General features: G+C 35.0%; 1 protein-coding gene across 1 annotated transcript; it reads right to left on the reverse strand.

The window, feature by feature from the left end:
- Positions 1-355: 355 nt before the first annotated feature.
- LOC132737910 (acetylcholine receptor subunit delta-like) lies at positions 356-10,185 on the reverse strand. Its single transcript, XM_060725283.1, has 5 exons — positions 9,919-10,185; positions 2,725-2,849; positions 2,272-2,400; positions 1,071-1,865; positions 356-463 (listed from the first exon to the last, which is right to left on the reverse strand). Exons 1-4 carry the CDS (start codon positions 10,106-10,108, stop codon positions 1,296-1,298), a joined length of 1,014 nt encoding a protein of 337 aa, XP_060581266.1. The 5' UTR covers positions 10,109-10,185; the 3' UTR covers positions 356-463; positions 1,071-1,295.
- Between the last annotated feature and the right edge of the window lie 6,065 nt (positions 10,186-16,250).

Here is a 16,250-nt window from a genome sequence, read left to right on the forward strand (position 1 = left end):
ATTTGATTATTACATGAAACGATTTATTTAAAAAAAAACATATTTAACCTTTAGAAAATCTGAAGGTCACTTTAACAATTGAAGTATACAAGTAAGTAAAATGTCAATTTTTTTTTAAAGAAACCTATATGACACTCTTAAAGTCTTGACGTATCACTTATATTTTCAATAACATAAAAAATGGATTTTTACAACAAAAGAACTTAAAGGTAATTATGTACCAGGCGTATTCATACAATTTGCGTTTCTCGTTTTAAAGCAATCTCAATAGATCAAATCTTTTGAATTCTTTTCTTAAGATCATCTATTACGGCGTTATTAACAATATTGGGATACACAATAACCCAATGAAATGTAGTTTCTCTCCTTTTTTTTTTTGGCAGTAGGCTTGTTTAAACATCTATCTTAATAATGTTTATATTCGATTTCACGTCGCTAACCTGCTGCGTTATCTTAAAGTATGCTGAAAGAAAATTAAAATTTATAAAAAGGTTGAAAAATAAGTGCTATCGAACAAAATAATCTGTCATTTGAACTTGTCAATGTTAAACGAAACTTAATCAATTTAGATCTGCACGCCTCAAGAAATGTAAATTCATTAATAAACCGGTGTTTACTGTAAAACATTAACTAAAACATGCATTCATCTACACGGTATAATTATGTTATAAAGATATTACCAATTGTACATAGATATATTCATCACCATGTCCCTTTACTGTTTTTAACAGACTTGATGCTATGTATAAACATCCAGTGCGTAATTTATGTGGTACCAAAAGCGCCTAATGTGTGCCTCGGTTACTTTATAAGTTTTTTGTCAATATTCTTACTTACAAAGTCCAAATTTTCATTAAATTACAATTGTGTCAAATAAAAGAAAATCTTCTGTTGTGATGCTTTTAATACAATAAGGTAAATTATCAATCAAACAATGGACTCACATAGATGTCACGCACACAATGAGTAAAGTAAGAGTGACCAAACATCCGAAACAGGTAAAGGATATGCAAAGATATGGCAACTAATATCAAGGGATTAGCAAAATAAGGCATAGGTAAATGTGGTACCATGTTATGTTATTAACTCGGTCCATTTACTGCAATAGATCCAGGATAACTGTACACAGAAACGTGAATAGTAGAGAAAGCCAAAAGAAACAAGTCCATAGAATCCACGACTCGAGTCCAGGTTATGACATTGCCATTTTCCTCTAACACCTCTTTTAGCTCTGACTTTGATGTAAATTCTTTTGGGCGGACAGACTTCTTGCACCTTTTTTACAAGTGAAGAAATCAGTCGCTTTTACAAAGGCCATAAAGAAAACATTGATTGGCACATTCTTTTTCATCACGGATAGCAATTCTAGATTCGATCAAGCATAACACTACAATCAGTGTACTCCAGCTGCTGATGAGCATGAGGTAAACCGCGAGGACTGATGTGTTTTCGGAATTCTTTGGCAACTCGGCCGCGATAATTGTTAAGAACACAGCCAGCGACAGGAACACCGTCACGGCGTAGCTTGCTCTCTCACCAGATGTGATTGGCAAAACGAATGTAAATACGCTCAAAATAGATAGTAAAACAACCGGCATGATTACGTTCAAAATATAAAATCCGGATTTACGTTTCAATTTCAAAGTGAAGAAAACCGCCGCTTCTCCGGTATTTGTCTCTCTTGCAGAAGTTCCGGTGAGTTCCCATGCCGAGTTCTCGACATAGTCCTCAAGTTCAACCCCTCTACTTCCCATGTTGATTTCAACTTCATCTTTGCTATAACTCCATGCTGTGAACTTCAAATCGCAAGTTTGTCTATCAAACGGGAAGTACGTGATATCAACGGCGCAAGTTGATTCAAGCACCTGAAATAAACGGAAAGTTTATGCGAGCCGCCATATTGGTGTTTTCTCAGATAATGAATGACGTCACAATAGGTAAGCACGCTCTCGCGGAACAAAATATACATTAAGGTATTATGACGACACAGAGGCTTCGAATTTATGCAATATTTATGCGATACTCGACAAAGTTTTTAATAGGACCTTCATTCTTAATGAAGTAAATATATGATAAGTAAACGAAGTATTTGTATAGATAGTATGATAAATTAAGAAGAATTTGAAAAAGTAAACAAATATACGGTGCCACCCTACCATAATTATAACATAATCTCATCTCCTTTTATATTAAATAAATTTACTGTTTTATATTCAGAAGACATATGGGTGAAATATGTATGTAAAATCTAAAAAGCTATGTCCAAATTACCTGGAATGGATTCCACCAAACTAATCCATCCGAAGTAACCCTGACATTTAGAAATGAGGATCCGAGTCCAGTAAAGGATTTGAAGGCATTTCTTATCGCTACATCTGGTTTCCATATATCGTCCTGGGGCTTAAAATTCAATATCAAAAGTAAAAGCACTAATATGACGTATACCTTATGCACATTAATAGTTCTATATGCGCTTTTTTCACATCAAAATTAGATGTTTTGAGTACGGTTTACCATTTTTGTAAGCTAAGAAAAGTTCTTCGCGATAGGTAAAACTTAACTTCTCTAAAACAAAAGTTATTCTTTGGGTTCAAATAGGTTATTCTCTTTTTATTTTCATTTTTTTACAGTCATTATCTTTGCTATTCTATTCTATTCTACTATATTCTATTCTTTTCTAATATGGGTATAATAATTGGTATAATGTAAGATAATGGTGTATACCAGAAATATTTCGGTAGTTGAGTTGTAGTCAGCTGGGTTCCACGTCAAATATTCATCAAGCCAAATAAAACTAAGATAACCAGACGTCTTTAAACTTTCGTCTTGTTCGTCAAAGTCAATTATTGCTGAAATTATATAACAGATGAATGTTAATAAATTTGAGCCGCACCATGACAAAACCAACATGTCGTGCTGTTCTACAGAAATTAGAAACTTCTAATTATCTTTTTATATTTATTTACTTTCAGTACTCGTTTGTGTCTAGTCCTTTATCATAGCCCCTCGAGCATGGACACGAATGTCAGCCATTGTAAAACACTATAGACCTAAAAGCTATATTTACTATTTAGGTGTGAAAAGTCAATTGTATTACTCAATTTCTTGTTTACTAATGTGATAATGTATATAGGGACTACAAAAAAGTTATAAATCAGAGCGGGCGCTGTGGTGCAGTGGTAACACTGTCTGACTACAAGTCTAGGGGTTGCGAGTTCGACCCCCCGCTACTCCACTAAAAATACTAACAACAACAATAATAAAAATGACTTGTAATGGCGATTTCAATATAAATCATAATTTACACAATTCATAGCTTTCACAATGAACGGAATTTACGGAGCACCATTCTCACACACTGACAGACCGGACACTACGCACACACTGACAGACATGACACTACTCACAAACTGACAGACAGAACACTACTCACACACTGACAGACAGGACACTACGCACACACTGACAGACACAACACTACTCACACACTGACAGACAGGACACTACTCACACACTGACAGACAGGACACTACTCACACACTGACAGACAGGACACTACTCACACACTGACAGACAGGACACTACTCACACACTGACAGACAGGACACTACTCACACACTGACAGACAGGACACTACTCACACACTGACAGACAGGACACTACTCACACACTGACAGACAGGACACTACTCACACACTGACAGACAGAACACTACTCACACACTGACAGACAGGACACTACTCACACACTGACAGACAGGACACTACTCACACACTGACAGACAGGACACTACTCACACACTGACAGACAGGACACTACTCACACACTGACAGACGGGACACTACTCACATACTGACAGGACACTACTCACACACTAATAGACAGGGAACAACTCGCACACTGACAGACTGGACACTACTCACACACTAACAGACAGAACACTTCTCACACACTGACAGACAGAACACTACTCACACACTGACAGACAGAACACTTATCACACACTGACAGACAGAACACTTCTCACAAACTGTCAGACAGGACACTTCTCACAAACTGTCAGACAGGACACTACTAACACACTGACAAACAGGACACTACTCACACACTGTCACACAGAACACTACTCACACACTCACAGACAGGACACAATAACACACACAGCATAGAACGTACACACTCAAACACAAAACTGTACTTACACACTAACACATAAGGAGCTACTGACACACACTGTACACTATTCAAACACAGACATATTAATAACACATATGACACCATTCACACACTGACACTTATGGCACAACTGATACACAGATAACACACAGGACACTACTCACATAATGCCACACACAGCATACGACTGACACACATAGCACTACTCAAAGAAATGACACGCACCGACACACAGGACACAACTCAAACAATAACATATAATCACCCAAACCACACAAAACTTTACACTAACACATAGGGTGCTACTGACACACCGTATATTATTCAAACACATATATGGACTGACACAATAACACACGACACTACTCACACACTGGCAGACAGGACACTTCTCACACACTGACAAACAGGTTACAGCTCAAACACTGGCCTGACACACAGTCCACTACTACTTACATTATGGCATGGCACAATGCATACTGACCGATTATGATGCAGACAGCAAACAAGTCACACATGACACTACACAAGCACTGACACACAAGGCACTACTTACACAATGACCTTACACACACTCACACACGTGATTTACTTCTTAGTTTAAATTAATTCAGACATTTTCCTACATTCGCAATAAAAAATTTTAATTGACATTTTGTTTACACGTGCCATATTTTTTTCGCCAGGACGTGGATTTAAATAATGAACCTTAACCATAAATACAAAATTCATGTAGGTTGACCTTTTTCCTTAAAAGCGGCCCATGAAAGCGCATGTGCAAATTTATGTAAATGACTATTTTAACAACGCGGTTCTATGAAGTACTATGAAAAATAGAAGATGACTATGAACAGAATTTGATATAGTATCGACATTTGTTCTTCTATGAAAATTTAACTTGGATGACAAATAAAGTTGGACACTAAAATGCGTTTGCGACCAGCATGGATCCAGACCAGTCTGCGCAAGTAGAGAAACTGATAGCGAACAACATGGATCCTGATCAGACTGCGCAGATGCGCAGACTGGTATGGACCCATGGTGGCCGCAAACCCATTATGTTAGTTTTGACCTGGCACAGTTCAATTATTCCTTTAACATGGTTTACCCTATTTTTTTCCTGGTAAATAAATGAAATCAACTAAATCGTTTAGTGAAAGCTAAAATATACGATTACATAAGAAAGGTGTGTTCAAACGTCATATGACATCAGACATGACATCAAAATTGCTAATGATTAAGAAACCAGTAAGTTGTGAAGAATAATGCACGGTTTGAGTTCCAATGCGCAAGTGTTTCAATAAATTGTACTACGTGAAAAGACTTTACTGAATTTCCCTCTACAAAATGTCAAATTCAATGTTCACAATTTAATATCCTAACAAGAAATGGAACGAGTTACGTTTCACATTAAGCTAATCATATGCGTTCGACGCTTTGTAATCAGTCAATCTGCCGTTCGCGTCAGTTGGAAAAAAAATGGAGTTTTTAATGTTTTGGGTAAATTGACTTAACACTCATTCTCACTTAAGTACGACATTCCATGTCTTCAATGCTCTATTAAAATTTGTGGAGACATATAAGCCCGAACATTCTTGTAAAATGTTTTAACAATTGGTACTGCATCAAAGATTTAATTTGAGCGCAAGTTTACTAGCCTGTTGGTTTGATTTTGCTATTGACAATTGCTTTTGCAAGGAAGGGGTATTCAAAACAGCATGTCTTCAACTAAATCGAAGTATGTTTCATTGCACATATCTTCGTACAAAAGTCGTGGTTAACAGTAAAAACAGCTTATTTTCGTTATTCTATTGCAGATTTTGACGTATAAAACTGTTTTTGATATTACGAAAACTTATTTTCTCAAAATCAAATTTGAATTGCTTGTCTTCAAAGTCGAAATCATTTACGAGTCTTAATTGCAAAACAACGTTAATCATACATGGTAACGTATAAATGGTTATTTCAATAGCAATATTAAGTCTACAGTAATATAGTTAACATAAAATATGACGATTAAGAGTATCTGTGCAACCATTTTGATAAGGATTTCACATTAATTTGGATTTTACAAGCGTAATTTTTTCAAAATCATTTACGAGGCTCATCAATACCATGCGTTTTGCAATATATTTTCAATAATTTCAATGTTATAATACTTCAGATATCTAGAGCGGATATTTGTCTTGCTTATATTCTGTCATTCATGTAAACCATTCCACAATTTCTCATAAAATTCCCTTGTCAAACAGAAATTTTCAACATTTACGAGCCCATCATTTATACTGCCCTCACACATACCTCGCGACCTTGCTGCGTCCTTACTGCGACCTTGCTACGACCCAGGACGCAGCACAGTCGCCATGGACGCAGCAGGGACGCAGCGAGGTCGTAGCGAGGAACCCAAGGACGCACAAGGTCGCAGACCGTCGGCGACTATTTTGAACATGCACAAAACAGTCGCAGAAACTCTGCGTTCTTGCTGAGTCCTGGTTAGGTCGCCGTGGGATCGCAGTGGAGTCGCCATAGTCGCAGCAGCATCGTTGTAAGGACGCAATAAGAACGCAATTAGACGTAGTACACTCGTACTAAGGACGCCGTAGAGTCACCGATGAAATTACAAGAAATTGCTCGGAAACCTTTGGCGACGCTTCTGCGTCCTTGCTGCGACTATTGCGTCCTTACCACGTCCTTACTACATCCTTGGCGTTCTTGGTGCGACTTCAGTGCTGTTAGAACAGAGAATAAGAAAAATTCTGCGATCTTACTACGTCCTTAGTGCGTCCCTTCTGCGTCCATTGCGACTCTACGGCGATTGTACTGCGACTATGGCGACCTTTGTACGGCTGCACTGCGTTTCTAGTGCGACCCTAGTACGATTACCATTTTCATTAGACTTTTGCTTAAAAATCTAGAATTTCAGTTCGCTTTCAGCAGTCAGTGCTTTAACATCGGTGTGTGAAAATGGATAATGTAATACTGGCTCAATACATGATTCTTGTTCAGGAGCAACATGAGCAACGGGTTTTCTCTCAACCACTCGACCCATGGATTCTTCATCTTCAGCTGTGAGGTCACTTCTCATCATCAACCTAGACTTATTGGCCTTTGAAGAACTGTAACACTGTTTACCACTGGTAGATTGAGTGTCCGACTCGGAGACTTGGTCTGATAGCGGTGCCGCTGTTTCAACAGACTGTGGACCACTAGAAGACTGTTTGTATGCGTCTCCGCCAGTGGATGAAGCCGCGATTTCTACACACTGTGAACCACTACCAAACTGCATATCTTGAAGCGGCGACTGGGTCAACTTGTAGCACTTTAGAGACCCTCGCTCTTTTGCCTCGTCCGCCTCTCATCTTTGGAATAATATGGATGATTTAACTTAATACTAATTAAATACGTCTTCACTCGTTGAAGGTCAAACTCAGAATGAAATTTACTGGTAAAAAGTATTTGTTTTTTATAGACGTAGCAAGAACGTAGAAGGGTCGTCGTACAGTCGCAGGACAGTCGCCGGACAAAACGCAATAGCCGTCGTAGAGTCGCCGTAAGGACGCAGAGAACATAGCACAGTCGCAGCTGGGTCGCCGATGATCGCCGTGGGGTCGCCTTGGGGACGCAATACAGTCGCAGTGGAAAACGCCATGGACGTAGAAGGGTCGTATTGAGGACATTAGAGAAAACGTACTGAAACACAAGACTGCAGAGCCCCGGACCGTCTGCGAGAGAAATTTGGAAATTGAAAGAAAACCAACGATTTTCGAAAGAAAAATGCTATTTTACTAGTTTTCAGGTCGCAGTAAGGTCGTGGTTTATGTGTGAGGGCAGCATTACGGGACTCACACTCTTTCACATTCTCTTGTGATTTACTCTGCTAGATATGTTGAATTATTTCAACTTGTTAATGGGCGTTGATATTGTTGGAATAGTATTCTTCCACGAAAGCAAAGAAATATCCCTGTTTTTTAAACATACGCATCTGAAATGTGTTTTTCACTTGCAGATAGCTTCTAAAATTCATAATTTTGATATTGTCATTGGTATTCAGACGTTTTGACTATTAAAGAGTTCAATGGATACTTACTTTCATAAATGAATACATTTAAACTTATATTTTAATTACAAAAACGAAGTAAACATGATAACAGGCGTGTCCCGTATCTGGCTGAACTGTCCCGTAAATGGTAAAATTAATTTGGGAATATTCATTCGAGTAATAGGAAATTTTGAGTCCACGTTTATCGATGTAAACGCAATAATATTGGAGTATCTTGTATTTAAGATAGAAGGTTCTTTGGAGCAGATATGTAGAGAACTACCTAGTTTTGTCCTAAATAAATAAATTCTGAAAACTTAAAAACATTTTCATAGATATTTCAGTTAAATGGAATATGACTTTTCATGCATCTTGATATAAAATATTTTAATTTATCTAGATACTTAATATCTGTTTAAACAAAAATACTGTTCATTGTTTTGCAGTTCAATTATAAGATAATAGTATTAAAATTGATATGTCCCGTAAATGACCAGAGCGAAAGAAAATTATAAAACAGTGATTTTCTCAATGAAAGTGATATTTCTATGAGAAAAAATATTTGTTTTGGTTCGTACTATTGTTTTCATTTACACCATCTTGGATTTTATGCCATTCTAGGAATTTTGTTGCCTCTCTAAGACCATTTATACGATCTTTTACTTATTTTTTGACTATTTTCAGTTCAAATGTTTAAATATTGTTAATTGGGCCCAACCTTGCCAAAGGAATATCTGCTCCATTTCATAAATAAATATAAGCTAATCTTCAATCATTATAAATATATAATTCAAAGTATTAACATTTCTTTCTGTCAATCCATAGCATCTGGATACTGGGTCACTTACGGGACAACTGAAAAATCATTTACGAGTCCTTAATAAATTGTCAATATATGAGATGACGTAAATTATTACACATTTGACAATTTGATAATAAATAAGTACGTACTTTCAAGAATTCGTCAGTAATTTTCACATTTTCTTACTCGTCCATTGTATGGATCTGTGAATTTTGTAAGGTTATTCATTTTGAAAATGAGATTTAAGCATATTCGATATGAAATGCATTTCCATGAGTTGTTTTTCAAAAGATGTATTTTTTGTCAGTTCAATGATTGATTCTCATTCCCAGATGTTCATATAAATAGATGATAGAAAGTTTATTTTAAGAGACAAAATAAAATCGCCATACCATATGCACAAATTTAAGGACCGTTGTCTCGAAAATGGCGAAATTTATTTTCTGGTTATATCTAGAAAACCTATTATAGGGAAAAATCTAGGACATCTGTACTGGTAATATTTTATATTTAAGATGTCGAGATACTTATAATTTTGGAATGGAATAGAATTTTAATATTCAAGAAAGTTCATTTTTCAGCTCTAGAACTTATGAAATGTCGTACTTAAGTGAGAATGAGTGTTAAATTAATTGTATTATATCCGTATTGCTTCAATACTAAATTATTGATTTTTTATATGAAAAGACAACAATATGGTTACTAGAGACTTGCATAGAACTATAATTTAATTCAACTCGTTCAATAAATTCCATATTGAACCTACACGCATTTATTGACCTCTGTTTATCAGACTTTTTAAAACTTGCACAAAACAGTTTCCGAATCTATTCCAAAAAAGGTAAAGAACGTTATACAAATTCAAAAGATTAAAGACTGTATTAAAAAGAACAAGTCTCACCATTCAAGAAGAAGTCCAAGCCAATTTGTACCGCTGTGTTCTGGTCAGTAAGTGGCCGAATTTTCTTGTTGTAACCCCGAGTTGTAAATAAATGCGTCAACAAATTATTAACATCGGTTCCAGTTTGTGAAAATACTTTTACCGGGTAAAACAATGCTAAAATTAACACACTAAGCAACAAAATATTCATCTTGGCTTAAAACCTTTTTATTTCAATATGATAACAGAAACTGTCGTCTGCTATTTTCCCGTTATGTGTTAATTTGAATAGATATAATGGGTATTTATTATACAGTTGTAGCTCAAAAAAACATTATCTCCCATATTTTTTTTCGATTTTTAAATGTCGTAAAAGTTTAGGTAATTAATATTGTAAAAATAATGTTTAAATTCGATTTTCTTTGTAGAAAGATAGTATGCCGCACTAAATTCCTTATACAACACGTGTCTCTTGTACATACGACATTGTGGTTCCACTTTGGAGGAAAATTGTGTGAACAACCGCGTTTAAGTAACTACGCACGTGCACTTTTGATGTACATAGCTTAGTTTTCTTTTTCTGAATATTTCATTTAAAAACTTTAAAAACATTTGCATTAAAGAGTTGACTAAAGATTACCTTTTAACAAGTCATATCGGGTGTACTTTAAGTCTTACATTTTATAAAAAAGGTATGCAGAGCTATAGCAAACTATCTATAACTGTAGAAGAAATACGGTTGGAGTTTTTTTATTAGCCTTAATGTCTAGTAGCAATCGAGTACTTGTAAAAATAATAAAAAATAATAAGTTTTTAAGAAATGAATTGAGACATAAAAATTGATTAAAATGATTAATTTTGAACAATACAGTATTGTATTTGGCCGTGTCACGACAAAACCAACATAATGGGTTTGCGACCAGCATGGATCCAGACCAGCCTGCGCATCCGCGCAGTCTGATCAGGATCCATGTTGTTCGCTATCAGTTACTCTACTTGTAATAGGGTTTGTAAGCGAACAGCATGGATCCTGATCAGACTGCGCGGATGCGCAGGCTGGTCTGGGTCCATGCTGGTTGCAAACGCACTATGTTGGTTTTGTCATGGCGCGGCTCATTTGTTTACACGTTTTATTGGTAGAAAATTCTTTAATATTATGTTTCAATTATTACCTCCATATTTAATTTTACCCATGAATATGGTGCTTAATCCGACAAATATATATCATTATCGTGAGAAACAAATATATATACACATTTTACTCGCTCGTGAAAGTAGTTTGAATTTTATTACGTTTGTGAAAATATTTTCAAAAATTCACTCAAACGAAAAAATATCTTCTTATTATCATTTATACCTGTACTTGATCGAAGTTTGGCGGGAACGGTAGAGAAGCAGACGACATCATAATTGAGCACTAAGGTGGGTAACCAGAGTAATTTTTTGCTGAGCTTTGACAGAATCTAACGATAACTTTAAATTTATCAAGCCTTTGGGAGTCTACTAATTTTTTTTTAAATAATAAAACAACAACAAAGTTTTAAAAACACAACAATAAAACGAGGGCATAACGCTCGTTTAGATATTATGACATTAGGCAATGTAAAGTCTGTTAAAAAAAAAAGAATATTGTTATAACGTATTTTTGCGTTTTGTGTGTTTTTTGTTTTTTGTTGTTGTTTTTTTTTTTTTTTTTGTTTTTTTTTTTTTTTTTTTATTTTTGCCATATAGGATTCCATGTTGTTCTAGTATGTTACATTGTGAGTGAATAAAGCGATATAGTAAAAAAAATCTGCGAATAAATATTTTCTCACAACCTATATACAATTAACAAAAAAGATTTCGGGTTACAAAGAAATATTATACAATTATCTACGAACATTACGTTTTGAAAACAGCATATTTAAAAGTAAATATAGATTCACATTGAAAAGAAAAAAGCACGCTCTATTTATCGTCCTTTTTATCGTCTGATGTACTTTATTTACGTTAAAACTGTTTGTAGGCAACGTATCATGCGATATACTGATCATTTGACAGGCGATTCGGTGCACAGTTTCAAAGGCATTGTATTTTTTTCCTATTGCTATCAAATTGAATGTTATAAAAGTGTATATGCGATCCCTAAATAAACATTGTAAAATTGCTACGAATTAATAATATATTCAAGACAAAGAGTATTTACATAAGAAACACTGAAACATAAATAAATATAGTCTTAGTTTTCAAATTAAATCCCACTTAATTGAATTGCCGTCAAGTTAATTGCAACGTAATCAATATGTGGAGTAATGTTATTTTATAATTGTGGTATATGATATACGGACAAAACACGTTTAAAAGTTGTGAAATACGCAAATAAACGTAGCCACGCTAAATATCTTTAATGGGCTTGTTTCCCCTTAACCGTTCATTAGTTTTTAACGAAAATTTTCAAAAAATGTTTATATAAAGCAGAAATAAAATATGATACGGTTGCCTTGTTTGGGGCCAAATCGTGACAACACGCATAACTCGAAAAAACGACAACACGAAAATTACGATGGTTAGAAGTCGAAGTAACGAAACACCGAAATGAAAAAGTTTCGAGTTAATATGTATAGTGTCACGATGTTCCTGACGGGGACACCGTCGTTTTAACAATGCCATACAAGCCCCTTACGGGACACTGTGTAGTTTACACTGAATTATGTCGGCAAGTACAATTACTTACAGTATAATAATGAATTTGATATGGGAGTTTTGGGCTTCGGATAAACTGAAAATGAAGGTTTGACAGAGAACAATATGGATTTGACATACATGTAGATTCTTCTTTTTTTTAATTCTGAAAATGAAAACAAAGCTAATCTAATCTAATAAATTAATTCGCTCGCTTCTTTTTTTTTTCAAGAAATGATTATTTCAATTGTTGACAAAACTCACTTAAAAATGCAAAAAGCGTTGCATTGCTTTTTCCCCTCAAATCGGGCAAGGATAGCACAAAAAAAAACGAATTTTTCACTTTTTGCGAATGTTTGTCTTAATTATCATTTGCATATCTTTCTCCAGTTAATATATGTAAGAAATTCAAATTACATATTTTATAGCTTTAAGACTTCAGTGGAGTTCCTTTTTACAACTTCAGACAATTTGGTGTTTCGTCAAAATTTGTTTGAACTAAAAAATGTAATCATGATGATAGAAGATCCTTAATGTCCAGTAGCGATTTTGTCAATGTAACCCATTGGTAGTAAAAGTAAACAATAAGATGTATATATTTTACTGTATAGTTGTTGGCTGCGTGTGATCCAATGCATAATTACGAATCCTTTTATTTTCAAAAAGAGTATCAGTTTACCCCTACCGTAAGGTTTAAACTGGTTGTTGGTGGGGTTACTGATTTGGAACACTTTTGTGCGACGTGATGTCGCTAGGCGAAACGGGCCAAACGTCGCCTTGTGGAACTGTCGTCTTGAGTCGTCCTGTCACTAACGATGTACGTCAAACGACACGTTGTTTGTGGCATCGATGTCAATTGTCCGCTAGTCTAAATCGAGAAATTGTTATATATCGAATGGATCGATAAGTTCGATAGCGACCAGGATAAAAGACGACAGTGCGACATGAAACGCGTCGTTTGACCCGTTTCGCTTAGCGACAAGACGAAAAGGAGATAATGATAAAGGTTTGTGTTATCGCTATCAACAACGCAACGCGCAAAAGTGTACCAAATCAGTCACCCAATAGGGGTTTACTATTCAGGAATGTAAAATAATCGATGTTTGTCCCGTCTCGGCATATTTTTTTTTCCATAAGTTTTTGAATGTTTTTAAGACTTGACCTGTTGTAGTCGACTTTTGTTGTAAATGGTCGATTTTTTTAAAAAGTGTTTTGTGACTAAACGAAGAGATTAATCTAAGACAATTCAAAAGGAAAATGACTTACTTTTGCATTAAACGATTTGATATGAATTTTTGTACCCGAAACATTGAACGATGATAATAAAATAAAGATTAATATTAAAGAAGATTAATGGACTAATGGAATTTCCCTATCAAATCTAGCCAAAAGCAGTTATAGTGTCGCGCATGGTTTGGGAAGCTATTATTCCCAAAATATGGTCTATGTGCTGAGTAGGCGGCCCCAAAATAAAACCAATATTTCTGGTAATTTTAACAAAAAGGAAACGTTTGTTTTTTTAAATGTAGAAAAGAATACTCGCATGATTCAGGGAGATTCCTCTAAACTGTTCAATGTTTTAAACAGCGAGTGTGACTCTGCTGTCAAAGTGGTTGCAAATGTTGAAAGCATAACGGTAAATGATTTTAATAATGATTTAAAGATATCTGAAATCGATTGTTTTGACGGGGGTTTTTGATGCCTCTCTGGGTGGAAAATTCTGTCAAAATTTCAGGAAAAATTGGTGATGTTCAGGCTGAGAATTGTATGTAAGACTGATGTAAATGGTCTGGCCTGAAATGCTATCTTGGGCTATGATGAAGTAACTCGAAGACCTTTCTTAGACCAGTCCGGTAGCGTGTTACGAAATTCTCGTGGCCCAACTCTTTGCTGGAATTTCATGTTGGGGAAATATATAATTCCAAAGTTTTAGCTTTTAAAGAAGGACCAGGGTGAAATGTCTAACGGCATACCACATCAAAATGAAAGACATGGTTTTAGAATGAGACAAAAATTACGCTTGGGGTGCGAATAGGAAAGAGTTAACAACTGGGATCCTAAGTGAATAGAAGCCATTCGCAAGCTCAAATTTTTTGAAATTTTTTTCCGCGGGAACATTTAAAAGGAACTAAAATATGTTGAAACAAACAGTGATTGCCCATCTGCCCGTGTCCCTTGCGGGTCTCCGAAAATAAATGTTAAAGGTTATATGAAAAATTTCAAGAAAGAAACAGTGACAATATGGAATAGTGGGTTTTAGTAATTTTGATTTTCCACTGACTGCTTGTTTCGTAAGACCGCCTAAGTCACAAGAGAGGTCCAGCCCAAGCGGTTTGTCCTAACTCCGGACTAGGCGGCCATAATCTGGTGAAATGGATAATTTTTTAAAACCGGCAAGAGTTAGTTCTAGGTGTTTGGCTATCTACTTATATTAAAAATATATGCTAAAAAACATCTTATTATGTTTAAGAATATCAAAATCATGTGATCCCAAGTTTGTTAAATAAAGGCTCCGTCGGTGAAACGATTGAAAATTGGTTTAGATTATAAAAGTTCCTGTATCCCATATAAGTGACACTCTACGATAAAAGACAAAGATTCTTTAAATTCAATGCGGAACCACATCGGGCCTTTTTTTTAAAATCATCTCGGAGTTTTAATTTGTGAATTTTTAATTAGAAATTTCATCCAAAGTGACTAAAAATGTTTTTAACACCCCCAACAAAGGCCTGGCACAGTCTTTTTTTTTTTAAAAATGAATTGTTCGCTTTTTGGGTTTAAAGATAGCGTAATAGGTTTTAGAACCGTCTTCAATACTAATTGGTGTTCAATGTTTTATTGATGACAGGCCCGGAAAGGAATAAAAAAGTTGACATTTGTCCGTATTGTAAACAAATCGTGCAAAAAATTTTTTAACGATTTAAAAGGGCGATTTGGGAAAAAAGAAAGATTTAAATTTTGGGCCCGGGTTTTTAAAGGGAAATCATGGGAAATTTTTATTTATCTTTTTTTAAGTGACTAAAAAAATTTTTTCCCAAAATTGAGCGTATTTGTGGGCCCGAAATTGCAGCATTGTATTTGGGTAGTCTTGTTTGACTACAGGGTTGGGATATAAAAAAATGAAAAAAAAATTTTAAAAATTTTTGCAAAATTGAGAAAAACCCTTTAAATTTATTTTTTTTTTCATTTACACGGGGATTTTAAATTAAATTTTTTATGGAATCACTTTAAACCGGGGTTATAAAAAATTTAAAAAATTTTAAACTTTTGGGGATGCATTTCGAAAAAAATTTTATAAAAGTTTTTGTTTTTAAGCAAAATTTTTAATTTTAAATTTAAAGGGGAGGAAAATTGTACTGTATATTTCTTCTATGCTATTGGCAATACCAAAATAACCTGCCTGAGATAAAATGAAAAATGGTTAATATATTAAACCTCCTCTGTATATTTTGAGGAGTAAAAAAATCGTATCTAAATAAACTAAATAAAAAGGAAATGCACGCAATAATACTCCGGTGTCTAATGAATGGCTACTTTAAAAATTCCCCATCCATATCAAATTTATTCTTATAAAGTTGTAAACAAAGGGGGCTTAAGCTCCAGACCTAACTTCAAAAAACATTTTTTCACTGTTTTTAATTGCCCCTCAAGTTTATACGGGTGCTGGCGCCATTAGTAAATCTGATTTTTTT

The sequence above is a fragment of the Ruditapes philippinarum genome, unplaced genomic scaffold (assembly GCF_026571515.1).
Source record: "Ruditapes philippinarum isolate M1 unplaced genomic scaffold, ASM2657151v2 ctg3495_1_1_1_1, whole genome shotgun sequence".
NCBI classification, from domain to species: domain Eukaryota; kingdom Metazoa; phylum Mollusca; class Bivalvia; order Venerida; family Veneridae; genus Ruditapes; species Ruditapes philippinarum.